The sequence below is a fragment of the Meriones unguiculatus genome, chromosome 20 (genome assembly GCF_030254825.1).
Source record: "Meriones unguiculatus strain TT.TT164.6M chromosome 20, Bangor_MerUng_6.1, whole genome shotgun sequence".
In the NCBI taxonomy this organism is placed as follows: domain Eukaryota; kingdom Metazoa; phylum Chordata; class Mammalia; order Rodentia; family Muridae; genus Meriones; species Meriones unguiculatus.
In genome coordinates, this window is record NC_083367.1 from 46,449,114 (window position 1) to 46,466,432 (window position 17,319).

Genomic DNA, 17,319 nt, shown 5'->3' on the forward strand with positions numbered 1-17,319 from the left:
CTATCTATCTATCTATCTACACACACACGTATATGTTTGTGTATATATATGTCTTGTTATATAGCTCATGCTGACCTTGAATTCACGAATCCCTGCTTTAGTCTCTCAAACAGTGGCTGTACACTCTGGGGATAGCTAGCCCAACCTCTTTGTTTTAGTTAAAGATGAAGGACTGTACAGTTTTCGGGATTCTGCAGACGTGTAAAACAAATTCCCTTCTTCCCCAGCTCTGTAAACACACACGGTGATAGCTTGCCCAGGGCAGGTGGTACACACTGGAGGAACACGCTTGCACGTGGCCACTGTCCCTAGCTGCACAGGGTTAGGGGTGCAGGCCGTGGTCCCCACGGAGCCTCTGTCCGTGCTGTATCCTAGGCACAAAGGAAGGTGCTGGAGACAACTAAACCAGCTGTGCTGCGGAGGGGGTGGGCAGTGTGAAGCTCCACAGCGCCCCCTAGAGGAAACCGACTGGAAGGGCTGACCCAGTGGGTCCAAGGCTATTTAATCCCAGACAAGAGAATTAAAAACCAGGAGCAACAAAGCAGCAACACTCTGAGCTAAACGGCACAGCAGAGTCCTGATTCCTTCCTATTTGGAGGGAGGGGTAGGGGGTTGTTGATTTATTTATTTTTTGAGACAATAACCTGTTTGGTAACTCAGGCTGGCCTTGACCTTGAGATCTTCTGGCCTCAAACTCCTGAGTTCAGACTTTACGGTCCTGACAACCACACCTACCTCCTGACCTCATTTCTTGACCTGACATCTGTTTGCTCATGGAAGCACTAAATGTTCCTTTTTCTCAACGGATTTTATTCTTACGATATAAAACGATACCACATGCTTATAACAGGTTGGCAAAAGTTTCTTCTACTAGATGAGAATGCCCACGCTGTGATATTGAAACATTAAAAGGGGTCAGGTGCTGACCTGATAATCCCAGCATGCAGGCTGCTAGAGAAAGAAAATCACAATCTTGTGTCAGGCCTGAGCTGTACAGACAACATTTTTTTAGGAAGAAGAAGCAGGCAGATCTCTGTGAGTTCAAGGCCAGCCTTATCCTGGAACAGCCAAAGCTACACAGAGAAACCCTGCCTCAAAAACAAACAAACCCCAAAACAAACAGACAAAAAAATGAAGCAAACAAACGAAACAGAACTCCACCCAAGTTAAAATGTTATGAATAGCTGAAGGTAAGCATGGCTGAGAATTTGAGGTTGTCTAAGTTATTGTTCTATTGCTGTGAAGAGACAAAATGACCAAGGCAACTCTTATAAGATAAATCATTTAGCTAGCGCTTGCTTACAGTTTTAGAGGGTTAGTCCACAATCATCAGGGCAGGAATGGACATGGCTGGAGAGACAGCTGAGGGCTTTATATCCTGGTCTGCCGGCCGGCCGCAGGCAGAGAGGCACACACCTGCTGTGAACTCTTCAATCCTCAGAGCCGCCCCCCAGTGATACACTTCCTCCAACAGGGCCACGCTTTCTAACCCTTCCCAAGCAGTCCCACCAACTGGGGACCGAGAAGTCAAATGTAGGAGCCTGTGAGGGCCACCCTCATTCAAACCGCTGCAGCTGTATGTCCTCACCAAATGATGAAGAAGTATCAGGTAAGATTACAGAGATGATGTATGAGATTTTTACTGTCTCATTTTTAAAACCTATGAGATCATTTAAAAAGTGCTAAATACAGCGTGAATAATATGAGCTGACGGAATGGACATGAAACCAGAAGAGAAGAGGTGACATAAAACAAATTGACTATTAAAAACAGAGATTAGAGCCAGGCATTCTTTTATAATGAATGTCTTTAACCCCAGCACTTGGGAGGCAGAGGAAGACAGATCACTTTGAGTTCGAGGCCAGCTTGGTCTAAACAATGAGTTCTAGGACAGCCAGGCTATATAGTGAGATCCTGTCTCAGAAATCTATCTATCTATCTATCTATCTATCTATCTACCTACCTACCTATCTAACAGACTATAATGTTGAAGGTATGTCCAGATAGCTCAGGATAAAAATATTTCAAGTTATTTTTTGTTCTGGGATGGGTGCAGGCTAGAATTCATGATCCTCCTGCTTCAGCCTCCAAGTGTCAAGATTACTGTATGCCACCACACCTAGCTCAGCTGATTTTTATACTTTTCTTAGATTGATCATCATTATATAATAAAAAATCTATTTTCAAAAAGAAAAAAACCCTCACAAATGATCCAAAATACTGTCAACATGAAAAGAATGTTTTGTAATTCCCCCTTCACACACACATAACACCACAGCATGCCTGTGGGATTTTGCCTTGCCTTTGACCAAAAGAGATTTCTACAGTCTTTTCAAAATGGAGGACCAAAATCTAAAATTAATAATCATCATAAATATTGTAAGCATTTTGAAGTCAGGATGCAAATGTAATTTTTAACATGCTCTCCCAGTGGCTCAGAGCAGTCTAAGGGTTCAATCCATCCCTTTCAAATCCCATGAGTTATTACATCAAAGATGCTATTATTTGATATATAAATGCTATTAAGGGTAAAAATCTCATCTACAAAGAAACAGGAGAGCTAGAGAAGTTTTGGTGGGAGTAATTTAACCGTGACATTTAATCTGTCACAAGAGCAGTAATAAAACTCTAACACAGAGGAACATTTTTTCTCCCTGCTCTGGCCTGATGAGTTATACCTGGTTGCTTTATTGCCTGCATTCCTGCGGTCCAGAGCTACATCGTCCGAGCTGGTGGGAACTCTACCCAGTATCATTAACTCCCTTGTCGTTGCAGATTTGGCCTTAGCTCCTACCCACAAACCACCTCACAGGCTCCCCTCGAAAGCATTGGGTGTCACACGTAAGTGGTGTGCAGTTTCCATCCCCCACGTCCCCATCTGTGTTACTTTTTTTCTTGTGCTGATGGAAACTAGGCACTCTACCTACCGTAGACCTCCTCAGCCTTGACTTTACTGTCTATTTTAAGACTGGGCCTTCATTATTCTCCTGTCTAAACTTCCTGATTGGCTGGGATTGACAGGCCTGTGCCCTCAGGCCTGTCCTCCCTCCCTTTCCCCCTCCCTTCCTCCCCCTCACCACTCCCCCCTCCCTTTTTCCTCTCTTTCTTCCTCCCTCTCTCCCTCCCTCCTCCCCTCTCTTTCTTCCTTGGTCTCAAGAAGCCCAGACTGGCCTCAAACTCATTCTGTAGCTGAGAAAGACCTTGAACTCTCCATTCTCTTGCTCCTCTCAAGTGCTGGGAGTCCAGGTACACCCTGGCAAGCCTAGCTTTCGGCCCTGCTTCCTTTCCAGAACAGTGGGCGTGGCTATCTGCAGAGCAGTGTGGGAGGTTCAGTTAAGGCCGTGGATTAGGCTCAACCAGGCACTATCCTTGCTCTCAGAGACCCCGACCGCCTCCCAACGCAGAGACTTCTCATCTGCTACCCCCTTAAAGGGTGTTGGCAACCCAATTCCACACCTCAGGACCTTTTCCACTGAAACACTCACCTGGACTAACAAGTGGCCTGAGTTAGGCAGGCACGTGCCCTGTTTCTCTGTGTCCTCGTTTATCTGCTTTACCAACTGCACCAGCGTCTCCACCGCCCCTTTGCCGATCATCTCGGTAAGGAACCCTGGACTGCCAGAAAGGAACTTCAGAGCCCCCACGCAGTAGAGAAACGCTTCAGTGTTGCCTGTCAGGTCTTCGCCTCTCAGCACCTCCAGCAGCGGTTCTGCCAAAAAAGACGCATTTCTATAAATGTCTGAGGAAAACAGAAACTTTGGGGTTGGCACACAGTTTGCAAAACACGTTCTTCCAAAACTACAAGCGAATGTTCCTGAAGCTGCAACAAATCTTCCCCGGCTGTCCATCCGCACAGGAGAAGAAATGCCACTTCCGTGGCTTTTCCCACCCTTTAGTGTTTAGTGACAAAGATTTCAAGTTGTTATTGAGTACTATTGAGTACTAGTAATTTGCAACAAATCTTCAAGAATGCATTTCTTGCTCTCCTGAGGGGACATGGCTCCCGTGGGGACTTTAAAAACAAGCTCAGTTACTGAAAAAAGATCTTTTGAATATAGCATCCACCCCTTCCCAGGACAGCTGAAGAATACCTCCCTCCCTGAGCACGGGGGCAAGAATGCATTAGCTCAGCATTCGGGAGGGCCTAAGCAGAAAGATCAGATCGCAGTGAATTTGAGCCCAGCCTGGGCTGTGCTCAGTGAGGCCCTGTCTGTAAAAACAAACAAACAATAAACAGCAAGCAGGCAGAAACTCAGTGGTGCTCATGGGCTCCCAGGACTGCCCAGAACAAACAGATAAACCCAACAACAACGGAGACCCGCTGACTGATCCTGAGGCCGTAGAGCTAAAAACAGGTTTTTGGAGAATTCCAAAGGAGTTCAGGAAGGTTAGATGGAGACACCGCCTTCGGGGATGAGAATGTCAAAGGGACCCTTCCAGGCTTTGTTTTCGATCTGTGATTCTCAGTTAAGTGATCTGAAGTTAGATGTTCTTTCAGCCCCGGTTTTGTCCCTGCTTGCTGAGATCATTGTCCCCTGTTACAGAAGGGGACCGCGCTGCTTTTCATGGTTGCCTCTTCTGCAGGAACTGCACAACCCCTGAAAGCTTCCTACTGGGCAGTTCCGTCTACTTCTTAATTGTTTGGGACATGTTAGGAATCCGGCTTCGTTAGTCAGGCTGAGAATGGGGTACTGAACTGTGCCCACATCAGTGGTCTGAAACAGTTGCAATTGAAACTGTCTCTTCAGTTTTGTTTTTTCACTTATTCCTATTACATCAAGAGATTAGAATTTCTGATTATGTCAAAAGCTTTTAGGTGGGTTTATTCTAACAGTAACTTTAGGCATAGGAAATAAAATCTTTCTTTTTTTTTTTTTGGCTTTTTTGAGACAAGGTTTTTCTGTATAGCCTTGGCTGTCCTGGACTTGCTTTGTAGATGAGACTGGCCTCCAGCTCACAGAGATTCACCTGCCTCTGCCTCCCTGAGTGCTGAGAGTACAGGCATGGGCCACCAGGCATGGGTGGAAATGAATATATTTTTTTTTTATACAGTGATTTCATCAAGTCACACAACCTCACTACAGGCATCGAAAAAGCAAAACCAAAGCCCAGTGTGTACCCCAAGACTCTAAATGCTGCTTTAGAGCAACACAGGAAACTGAGAAGTCCGAGGAAAACAACCATCATGCCTGCATTTTCCTGGGAAGTGAAATGTCTCACTACCCTTCGCTCTCACTTTCCTCTAGGGGCTGGGCATCTGTGCTCGGGTGAAGTGGCTGCACCCCACCAGGGCTGAAGCAGGCTCACCCAGGATGTTGTCGCTCTGCATCAGGGCATCGTTCTCCTCACTCCTGCTGACTTTAAATACCAGCTTGCAGACATTAAGAAGATTCTTCCCGCTCACTTGAAGCTGCAGAGAAAGAACACACTGGCCTTACTGGGCAGAAGGAAATAAAGGCTCGAAAACCTCTAAAACCTCCATCCTCAGAGTGCAGGAAGAGGGTTTTAAGTATAGGAAATGTTACATTTTTTGTCAGTTATATTATCTAACTCAGCTGTACTGAAAACAATTCTGGCAACCTTTCAGGCTACTTTAGGGACATTTGTCTCTCACTGGTGTTCACGTATAAAACCATTAGGTATTTTTAAAAGAGTGTGCCGTTGAACAGAATAGTTGATTTAGAATACAATGGTAAAGAATGAAGGATACCAAAGTTCAGATTAAACTAACCTAGAAAAGCATGGGAAGCGATGGAAAGAAAACAAAAAGGAAACATATCCCCTCCACCATTTGTATAAAAAAGAACTTAAAAAAAAAAAACCCAACACTTTAGATTGTACTTATTTTGGGGCTGTTTCTGAAATGCTTTGAGATAATCATTGTTTGAAGCTGAAATTATTTTCTAAACCACACAACAATATCTAAGTCAGTTAAGCACAAAGCAATAAGGACGTACTAGCCCAGTGACCAGCAGAACCAAGGATCTACACTACCTGCATGTTTATCCAAAGTCGAAAAAAAAAAAAAAAAACAATGGAGAATAGTCTAATAAACTGTGGAACAGCAAAACTATTCAAATTAGGTAAGCACCCCCAAAAAACTTCTACTTGTCTTTCGTATGTTTTGTTTTGCTGAGACACAGTTTCACTATGTAGATCAGGATGACCTTGAATTTACAAAGATTCACCGGCCCCTGCTTCCGGAGTGCTGGGATTAAAGCCATCAGGCCCATACTCATTTTTATATTTTATTGGGGATGTGTGTGGGTCTGTGTCTGTGTGTCTGTGTGTGTCTATGTCTGTGTATCTGTGTGTCTGTGTGTCTGTATGTTTGTATCTGTGTCTGTGTGTGTCTGTGTGTCTGTATCTGTGTCTGTGTGTCTGTGTCTCTGTGTCTGTGTGTAGAAGCCAGAAAACATCTTGCAGGAGTTGGTTCCCTCTTACTATCATGTACGCCCTAAGGCTCAAATTCAGGCTATTAGGTTTAAAAGGAAAAACATCTCTAATTTCTGGGTCAGGCTAGAATATTGTGCCCTCAGCAACGGTGTCTGTAGGAGTGGGGTCCTCTGAACAAATAAAGAATTCTGTGTGAAAATATGGCATAAGGGTCATTGTTTTACTATTTAAGATGTTATCTTTCATGTATTTTGTTGGGCTTTCAGTTAATGTTTTTGAAAGATAATAGAATATACCCTAGTTATCTGTTAGGTCCACAGATTTCACTGAGCACTCAACTGTTCATGGGATGAGCTGGTCCCTGAGGGAGACAGAAGGATGGGCATGTGTGTGGAGCTGGCAAGGCAGACAGACGGAGGGCGCACAGTGGAGCACCGCCCCGCCATGACTGCTCTGGGCCTGGGCAGGATCGCAGAACCTGGCCCTGCTGTCCTCCCTGCTCTACAGAAAGAAGATGGCCTCAGACCTGCCCACAGAGCTGTCCCCAGCCCAACCCCAATCCTGTCAGGGCCTGTGTTTTAATAACTTGCCAGGGCAGTCACAGGTCAAAGTAGGGATTCCTTCTGCTCTCACGAAGAAAAGGAAATGGGAAGTTAAAAGTTAGGACAGTTACTGCCATAACGTGGCTTTTAAACCCCAGCAAAGCAGCTGACTGAGGCAAACAGAAAACTCTTTCCACATCTGGACAAGGGCAGGCTATGCTGGGAGGCGTGAGGCTGGGATCTCTGACCAGCTAGCTCACCTTCCTGCTGTGGTGGGTAACCTCTGCTCCCCACCTGACAAAACACACCCGTGACTGAACCCATCTCCCACCTCCCTACCGCCCACCTTCTGCTTCCAAAAGCAGTGAACACCAACAACAAAATCAAACAACAGCGGCAAAAACAAGTGTGCGAGTGTCATCAAAGCAACATTAACAGCCAGGGGTACTATGTCCAACAGTGAGACTGTCAGAGGTGCTGGCTGGCTGTGTCTCTGTCTCTTCCCTTAGAGTTCGGTGGTCCTGGGTGTTTGCTTGCCCTATTTACAGGCGTTCCCAGGGCTACAGGGAATTCCTGGAGATGCATGTTTTTCTGGTCGGGTGTTTTTCTTCATACAATAAAACTGATGCTCTTGGCCAGGCATGGTAGTGCACGCCTTTAATCCCAGCACTCAGGAGGCAAGAGGCAGGTAGATCTCTATGAGTTTGAGGCCAGCCTGGTCTAGAGAGGGAGTTCTAGAACAGCCAGGGCTACACAGAGAAACCCTGTCTCAAAAAAACAAAAAAACAGAACAAAACCCACAAACAAACAAACAAACAAACAAATCAAGACAACAAAAAAACAAAACAAGATGCAGACAACAACAAAACAAAACAAGATGCTTCAGTTTTGTTTTCCAAATTAAAGAAGTTTGAAATAACTTCTGTCCTTCTACCATATCTAATCACAAATGATGTATAGGACATTTCCTTCTGGCTATTTCCTCTCTGCCAAGGGTGCTAGATTTTTACCCTTCCACTCCTGGGGAGGATGCACGCTAAATACAGGCTGACGTATTTTCACAAGATGTTTTCTGAAAGGATTAAAATTAACATGGCTGTTTGGTAGATCTCTACTGGGCCAAAGAATTCAAGAAATTGGAACAATTCATGTGCTCACTGCATGTTTTAAAATAAATACTGTTAAATGATTGAACTGTAATATCAAACTGGTAAACAGGAAAAAAAAAGATAATGGTAAGAAGAAGAGATTCAGCATAGAACTTTGGGTTCTATATGTCTTTAGTCTTTTGCTCATATTTCTTCCATGGTTCTTTTTTTTTAATTTATTTATTTTCATTTTTGTGTACATTGGTGTTCTGCCTCCACACATGTCTGTGTGAGGGGGTCAGATCCCCTAGACCTGGAATGACAGACATGTGTGAGCTGCCATGTGGGTGCTGGGACTTGAACTGGGGTCCTTTGGAAGAACAGCCAGTGCTCTTAACCACTGAGCCATCTCTCCAGCCCCCGCTTCCATAGTTATCACAATGTGGTGTGTTGAGAATTTATACAGAAACTCGTTCTAAAGCCTCATCTGAACAGGGTCTCCCCTGGGAGAAGCCAGTTGGAAGTTGGATATCACTGCTTTGAAGATCCCTTCTTGACTTGGCAGCTCTACAGTAAGAGGGCACCAGTGGGATGGTTCAGTGCTTAAGAGCTCTGGCTACTTTTGCAGAGGACCTGGGTGCCTAGGTTCAGTTCCCTGCACCCACATGGTGGCTCACAACCACCTGTCATAAAAATGCCAGTTCCAGGGAATCTGGCCTCGGTGGGCACAAGGAACATACAAGGTGCACACACACATATGCAGGTGCAACATGCTTACACATAAAATAAGGTGGTGGTGCTTTCTAGAAGAAGGCGGCCGTCTAACCCTGCTTTGCCACTTAACCTTGCCAAGTGGGTTTTTACCTACTCAACATCTAGTTCAGAAGACCTGAACTGTTAAACTACATCACACACACACACACATACACACACACCAATTTGCTCAATGCCATCATTAGCCGAGGTAATATATTTTGCTACAAAGCATAAATAGTCTGTGGTTCATTCTTTCTTCCTCTTCTTTTTGGTTCATCATGAAACAAAAACATCTAGAATGCAGATAAAAAGGTAAAGTCGGTCCCTGGGTGCTGGCAGCCTGGCTGGGCCTCCACCAGCCCTAGAATAGAATGGCTCTTTCAGAGGCACACTGCACTGAGTCACACACCCCGATTTCTAAAAAGAGACTAGTTTATGATGGCAGCTAAGTCAGGGTGTAGTCTCCACCTAAAATTACACAAAAATGTGCCCAGAATATTCTGCTTATGAAAGACGTCATTATCAAAATAAGATAGGAGGGACACGTTTGCTGTACTATTAGGGCATGGGGCTGCTCTTCAGTCAGTCAGCTCTCCTGTCCTCCTTGTATGAATGATGGGGCTGGATGGGAATTATTACTTTTATAGAAAGGTAACATCTTGTCCATTTCTTGTTGCTGCTCTCTTAGAACATTCCATAATGGCTATGCCTTATCTTTTTGGTTCCAACTGTTGATGCCGGTGACGACCAAGCTGCCATCAGGTTTTGTTTTAGGCAGAGCTGCCACAGGCTTTCATTTGGCGTGGGCCTCTTCTCCTAACACTCCGCAGAAGCTTTCGATGGCCACCGAGGGGCGGTCCTGTGACCGTGTGCAGCTGGCTTCCTCTTTCTCACTGGCTCACAAAGCACCTGGCCGCTGTCTTGACTTCTTAGGCTGTAAGACAGAGTCAGGCAGAGCCACAGCGCTGTCCCAAACTACGCTTAGTCTAGTCTGAGCAACGGGGTGGCTATGTTTGCTGCTGTCATTCATTCGTCCCTTTCTTGACTATCTGGTTTTCTCTCTTACTTTTAAAATAAACTCTATGTCGAGGTAACCCCTCTGTGCTTGGCCTTGTTCCTCAGGAAATACTTTCCAGTCCAGAGCTGGGATACGAGCTGATTGCCTTAGGTTTTTCCAAGATTCTAAACAAACACATCACATTTTTTTTTCATCTCTTTGCAATATGTACAAACAAACCACCTGACCAGATGGAGGGCAGGACGGAGGAAAGCCAAACTTACCGCTAGGATAAGCTTTGCAAGTTTCAGGCTGAGCGGGTCTGAGCCGGTGTCCACTAGCTTATACAGGGCGTTCAGCAGGGAGCCTCTCCTCTTGAACTTCTTCCCGAGCATGCGTCCTTCCTCCAGCGTGCGGTGGAGCTGTGTGCAGGCCGCGCACTTGGAGTCGATGTCTTCTGTTGGAGCAAAAGAGAACATCCACCACTTACTCCTAGGGCTGGGTTTTCGGATGCGGCAAACACAAGCGGTGTAAGGGAAAGCTCCAAATTCCCAGACGCCATTTTCCTCTCTCACATCACTTCCATCTACTTGACTGCTTTCACCTCTTTCATCTGTCTCCTAGGTTATATCATCTGCATTTCTGCCTCCATTTCTTCAAAAAAAAAAAAAAAAAAAAAAAAGGTTGCAAGGTTCCAAAAGGAATGAATGTTACCTTGCAGTGCGTGCTATTTTGGTTTCACGTGTGAATGGGTGTGGTGTGCCATGTACAGACAGATGTTTTCACTGACTGGGGAGAGTGACTGCCCCACCTACATGGTAGAGCAAGAATGCTATGTGGATCTGCAACTCACCTACAACTTAACTTCAAGCAAGCCCACCTTCTCCTCTATCTGTCAATAAAAACAATAATAGTCTGTTTTGTTTTGTGTGGGGGGTTGTTTGTTGGCTTGTTTTTGTTTTTCAAGACAGGGTTTCTCTGTGTAGCCCAGGCTGTCCTGGAACTCACTTTGAAGACTAGGCTGGTTTCCAAGTCAGAGAGACCCGCTGGCCTCTGCCTCCCAAGTGCTGGGATCAAAGGCCTGCCCTGCTGCCTGACTATGCTCCTTTCAAAATGACTGTCATCTGGGGGAAATAGACATAGTAACATCCACCATTACTATTGGAGGGAAGACTTAGGAAAGAGGGAGACTAGAACATTTCATTTATTGCCGTGATCCAGGGGAAGGCGATTTTGGAGAGCAGCTTAACAGCTTGGCACAGAGGAAAGAAAATCAGCGCCTGGCAGGAGCACAAGGAGAGACAAAAGGATTCATGGTATTTTGGGAAGTATTGCCTCTGATGGACCCCACCACAAAATTTACAAGTGGGAAGCCAATCTTTAAATACCATAATGCCAGCTCGGCTGCTGACACGGAGGAAGTGTGCGCCAGCAAAAGGAAGTGACTCAGGCCATTTTTAGGTCTTTTCAACAATAACATCTAAGAAAAAAAGTTTAAATCTCAATAGCAAAATACACCCCAAAGCCTCTCAGATCTGCTCTTAAGTAAATGAATGGATGGGAAATGACCCAGACCAACCTGAGATCAAGAAAGAAGCCTGTTGCTGCGGTGCTTTGTTCTCTGACTGGCACGCTTTGGGGGTGGGGCTTCTCAACTGAGTGTTCTCAGCTGCTCAGGTTCTGCTCAGGACCGCTTGCAAACGAACCAGAAAGGAAGGCTCAAAGTTTCAACTACTGCTCATGTGAGCCCTCTGTGTCAGTCAACTGGCTACAATAGTTACAAATGCCACTTGGAGTACTGCACTCCGGAGTTGGGGCAGGAGGATGGCGAGTTCAAGGTCAGCCTGGGTTATATATGGAGACCCAAGAAGCCAAAGCAAGGCCAGACAGAAAGGTGCATGGCCTCAAAAGACATCATAAGAGCTGAAATCAGTTAAGTGTTTCAAGAGGAAACTAGAGAAACACACTTGCCAAGTAACTTTCCCTGACAAGTCATGCTTACCCCGGAAGGGAAACCCAGCAGCTGCACAGAGCAGGAGCCTGGCAGACACCACCTGACCCAAATGATCAGAATTCCCATTTCCAGGAAGGGGTAGGCCAGCAGGTGGGCCTCCTGCCACGAGACACGAGAAAGAGGCGGCATGGGTGCGCAGAGATTCCTGCCTCAAAGGCCCAAACTGGGTTTCAGTGTGAGGGAAAGCCGATGTGTGAGTGTTCTGTACGATAAATGGCCTGTTGTTTTTTGTTTTGTTTTGTTTTGTTTTTTCACTTGTATCAGGATCATGAAAGGGCTGTGGCAGATGATTGCAATTTGTGGCCCAGGGGCTTTTTTCTTTTTTCTAGAAAGGGACAATAAGCAAAAATACTCATAGGGACAAGAAGCAAAATGCAGACAAGATTTGTCCAGTGTTGTATGATAACTTCCAGATATGGAAAAGAACATTGTTGCTTCTAAAACTAATAAACAGAAAATCATGGACTAAAGTAGCTAAGAATATAGATTTTGGTTTTTTTTTTTAATTTTGTTTCATTTTGAGACAGAGTCCCATTATGTAGTGGAAGCTGGCCTTGAAAAGTGTTAGCAATGTCTTCTCAAAAAGTTCTAGAGAGAGAAAAAAAAGCAATGTGGGAGGGGACAGAGAAAGAGGGACACACAGAGAAGAAAATGAAAAAAAAAAAAAGTTTAATTTTAAATTCAGTGTGGTAAAACATTAGTGCCGGAGAATCCAGGAGAAGAGCAACCAGGACTTTTAAAAACTATTCTATTAACTATTTTAACTTGTCTGTTAACTACTTAACAGATCAACGGAACTACAAGGTGTCAAGGAAACTGGACTTAATGCTACTTGCTCTTTTTATATTTGCCTAGGGACAGAGATGTGCTATTTCTGGGTTTTGCTTACTGGTTCTGTTTTTGACACAGCCTCTGGTGATGGAACCTGGGCTGGCCTTGAACTCACAGCTTCCCAAGGGTGAGGGTTTCAGGCCTGGCGACGTCCCACTGTTTTACTGATCTGAGAAGGGAGGGTCACCTGTATCTCACACCCCAGACTCCTCAGTGCTGAACCGAGTTTGCCCTGTTGGTGTCTGGCGGGCAGAAGGCTGGGCATCCACTCGTGACCCTGCCCTCCAGACAGGCCTCCCGCCTCAGTGATTCCCGTGTGGTTTCTAGCCCTTGCCCAGAGCCACTGTTCTCACTCGGCTTGCATTCATTCCCTGGACAAGCTAATAGGAGGGTGGAGGTAGTGACTCCGAGGGGAAGTGTTTTCACGTTCGGAGGTGACGTGGTTTCTTCCTTCTCTGGGTACAGAGTTCACGTGGAGCACCGGGCACCTGTGGTTAGCACTGAGGCCAGAAAGCCTGCCCGGAGGATCTGCCCCATGGAGAGGACATGGAGAGCCACAGCACAGCACTGCAGAAACAATAGCCGCACTCTGGGCGGAGCGCAGGGAACCTTAGGAAAGAAGGGGGAGACAGGAAGACCTGGAGGGGACAGGAGCTCCCCAAGGAGACCAACAGAACCAAAATATCTGGGCCCAGGGGTCTTTTCTGGGACTGATACTCCAACCAAGGACCATGCATGGAGATAACCTAGAACTCCTGCACACATGTTTCCCATGGCAGCTCAGTGTCCAAGTGGGTTCCCTACTAAGGGGAACAGGGACTGTCTCTGACATGAACTCAGTGGCTGGCTCTGTGATCACCTCCCCCTGAGGGGGGAACAGCCTTACCAGGCCACAGAGGAAGATAAGGCAGCCAGTCCTGATGAGACCTGATAGACTAGGGTCAGATGGAAGGGGAGGAGGACTCCCTCTATCAGTGGACTAGGGGAGGGGCATAGGAGGAGAAGAGGAAGGGAGGGAGGGTGGGATTGAGAAGGAACGAGGGAGGGGCCTACAGCTGGGATACAAAGTGAATAAATTGTAATGAATAAAAATAAATTAAAAAACAAAACAAAACAAAAAAGCAGCAAGCACTAGCCACTCAGGAAACAGGTGTTCTGCACCATACAGCTGCAGGCTGTGAGGAAGCATGTCCCCTGCATCTAGTGGAGCATCTTCAGGTGTCTGCCACGCTGCTCATGGGTCCCAGAGTAGTCATTCAACCAGTCCTAGCGAGGGCCCACTGTGCACACGGCACTCAGCATGAGTCTTGCTCTGTGGCTCTGACCAAGGGTCCAGAGCGGTCTAGTTCACCTTCCCAGATGGAGTTTTAAGGGGAAAAATTGGGTAGCATCCTCTCAGTGGCTCCCCATCCCCTCACAGGAACGCCTCATTGTGGCCCTTAGGAGCGCTAGACAGGACCCATGCCAGGCCACTTTCTTGAGCACCCAACCTTAAGAGGAGCAAGAATCACCAAAACTATGGCCGTAGCTCTCACTGACCAGGCCGTGTGGCTCGCTCGGTTGAAGAGATCTGTATTCCTTGACCTTCTAGGTTGTGCACAGTCTCCCTGAGGAGGCTGCACCAGCATTTGCTCCAGTAGAGGAGGGATGCTAACGTGCACTAGTGGGCACTTTTGCAAGTTGGCTCTCTTGGTACATTCCAATCATAATTTTACTCATTAATAACGGTTTACATAATATTTACCATACACATTTACAGGGTGAGTAAAAACATGACATTATTTGTTTTCCAACACATCCAAAGAATTGATGGTCAAAGTACTCTGAAAATATCAGGGCAGCGGGGAGCAGACAAATAAACGGAAAGTTTTTATTGTAAACAAGAGCCGTTGTTTTACCCTTTTCTAATTCATGCAAAATCGGCACAATCCGTGTTTTCCAAAAGACTTCATCTACATCTATTTCTGTCTCCTGTTCCTGTAAGGTCTCTCTTGAGGCTGCAAAGAAACCCAGAGAAGGAAAAAGCAGTGTGAGAAAGGATGGACAACAGGGCACACTCAAGAGCCTTTCCTAGGCGTCGCTAAGATTAATAAACCACAGAATCAAATCTCACTTTACTCCGGGTCCCACCTTTAATGAGAAACATGGGTCTTTTCATCAGACTACCGCAAACAGAACTCAGATGAGCTATTTCAAAGCAACAGGACTTCCAAATGGGACTAGAGCAGTTCGCAGAGCAGAATGCTTCGAAAAGTTGCTGGCCATAGGAGAGCAAACTGATTTCCTTTTTTACTTAAAACTTTCACCACTGTAACATGCAATAGACATACAATGCATACACACGACAGACAACTACACACACCCACCCTATATGTATATACATATGCATAGACATAGACTAAAAGCTAGAGGCCCCTAATAAAAATCTTCACAGGGTAAGCAGCACCAATACCTCTGCTTTCCTGTGGGATGGAGGGAAATGTCTCGGTGTCTCCAGCCCAACTCTATTGTTGATCTATAGAGTGACCTTTACTCTATCCAGCTTAGAACTTTTCTAAGCCCGTCTTCCTCATCAGCAAAAAAGGGGAAGATTTGCTTGTAGGATTATGAAAGCTAACTGCCACAGGGGAAGCAAAGCTCTGCCAGGGGGCACACATCTAGCATTAAGGATTTGTGAACCTCTTTCCCCTGGAGGGAATGGATGAGGTATGTAGCCAGAGAGGAAAAATGCTGCCGTTGACTGGACCCAAGACGCCAGAGATGGTCTATTACGAGGAGGCACTTTTCTTTGCCTTTCGTTTTTCTTTTCCTTCCCTCTCTCCTCTCTCCCACCCACCGAGACAAGGTCTCAGTCTGTCCTAGAACTCACTATGTAGCCCAAGCTAGCCCTAGACCCACAGTGATTCTCCTGCCTCAGCCTCCCAGGATTACAGGTGTGAGCTGGCACACCCAGCCGAGGCTCCCGTTTTGTGCTTCTGAAGATGGAGAAAGCAGAATCCAGGTAGAAGCTAGGGCTATTAAATTATTCACCACCCTTATCATTCAGTTCCGCTGGGAACCAACAGTGTGAAATAGAATCATAGGGAAAATGGCAAATCACGCTTCCACCTGGAGCATCTCACATCACCAGCTGGAGCAGGAGGGGGCACAGCTGTGTGGAGGTCTTCCTCAGCCTCACTCCTCTAATGTCTGCCTCCTGAGTCCCTCGCCTGGCACCACAAGAAATGTACATGAAATGCAGGAAATAGTAAGAGCAATGAGATATGCTATGAGATCATGCTATGCACATGATCGTCTTTCTTTTTCCTTATTGATTTTTACAATTCTTGATTTATTTGTTGTGTCCTCCTCTGAACTGTAGCACCTACCTGCCTGTACACATACCCACACACAGATACACACATTTACACATAATTAAGAAGTCTGTCTGGATAAAACGAGGAGAACTCCGTGTATAGCCCACAACGGCCTGTGTTTAAAAAGTAATTGGAATTCAGCGACATCTGAAATTAATCTTCCAGTCACCAAATAAGGAAGTTCCCCCCCCCCCCACAGTGCTGATGTCTCTTAAGAGAAGCAGGGAAGCTAGGCAATTATCACCTGCCTCCCAACGCCCAGGACCCTCCACTGCCTTTTGGGAATGTCTCTTCCCTGTTGCAAGGCTAGGCTTGTTTTTCATCTTTAGGCAAGCACCAAAAGCAAACTGGAAATTCTTGACAACCCAACGGGGCTTAAATGGCAAAGATACAATGTAGTCCGCAACATGCAAACCCATAAGCAAGACTTCAACACAAACCAAAAACTGAACTGGCTTTAACACAGAAGTAGTCCATTGGAGTGCGGACTCAGGGTTCCCTTTTCTAACCTGTGGGGCAAGATTCGGAAGTGCCCAGGCTGCATAAAGGAAGCAATGTTCAGGTCAGGGTCTTTTCCCAGCACTACGTACGCTACAGCATGACACACGGACATTCACACTAGCAGCACAAACACTACGGCTCTGGTCAGATCTGCCACTGTGTTTGAGAGATATTTCAACTTTTGGAACATTGAGGTCTTCAGAAAATCAGATAAAAGGCTGTAGACTATCATCTCAGCCTTTTGGGTTTTTTTTTTTTTTTTTTTAAAGGAACTGAACTAGATAAAACACATATCTATGATTTTGAAAGCATATGATTCTGAAAGTAAATGCAAATATTCAAGCAGTATAAAAATACAGCTGCTCATATTCCTAGGTAACTAATCTACTTACGGGTGCAAAGGATAAAAACAAAACCAGCATTTATGAAGGCAAATAAAAGGCCGGAAGTTGATAAGTCAATAATTGTCAATTTTCTTGATATGAAAACAAATTTACTAGAAAGCTGGCTGGAGATGGCATGGTGGGTAAACTATGGGCTGCTGCAAGCATGAGGACCTGGGTTTGGATCCCCAGCACTCATGTAGGAAGCCAGGTGTGACGCTGCACACCTGTAATCCCAGGACAGGGGCGCAGAAACAGGCAGACACTGGGATCTTGCTGCTCAGCTCAGTGTAGCCAAAATGCTGAGCTGCAGGTCCAGCGAGAGACCATGCCTCAAAAAATAAGGTGAAGCGTGACAGAGAAAGACAACTGACGTCACCTGCTGGATGTCAAAAACCAAAAATGACTAGAGCTTCGGGCTTTAGATCCGAATGGTCTTCAGAAAACGAAAACAA

At 45.7% G+C, this 17,319-nt stretch overlaps 1 protein-coding gene across 1 annotated transcript in view; it reads right to left on the reverse strand.

Moving 5' to 3' along the window:
- The window catches only part of Armc2 (armadillo repeat containing 2), a 107,217-nt gene that overhangs the window by 49,104 nt on the left and 40,794 nt on the right, over positions 1–17,319 (reverse strand). Inside the window, exons 7-10 of the mRNA XM_060373246.1 lie at positions 14,523–14,621; positions 10,064–10,236; positions 5,308–5,410; positions 3,486–3,709 (exon numbers count right to left, since the gene is read on the reverse strand). Of these exons, the coding sequence (XP_060229229.1) occupies positions 3,486–3,709; positions 5,308–5,410; positions 10,064–10,236; positions 14,523–14,621 (599 nt within the window). The remainder of the gene's footprint in view (positions 1–3,485; positions 3,710–5,307; positions 5,411–10,063; positions 10,237–14,522; positions 14,622–17,319) is intronic.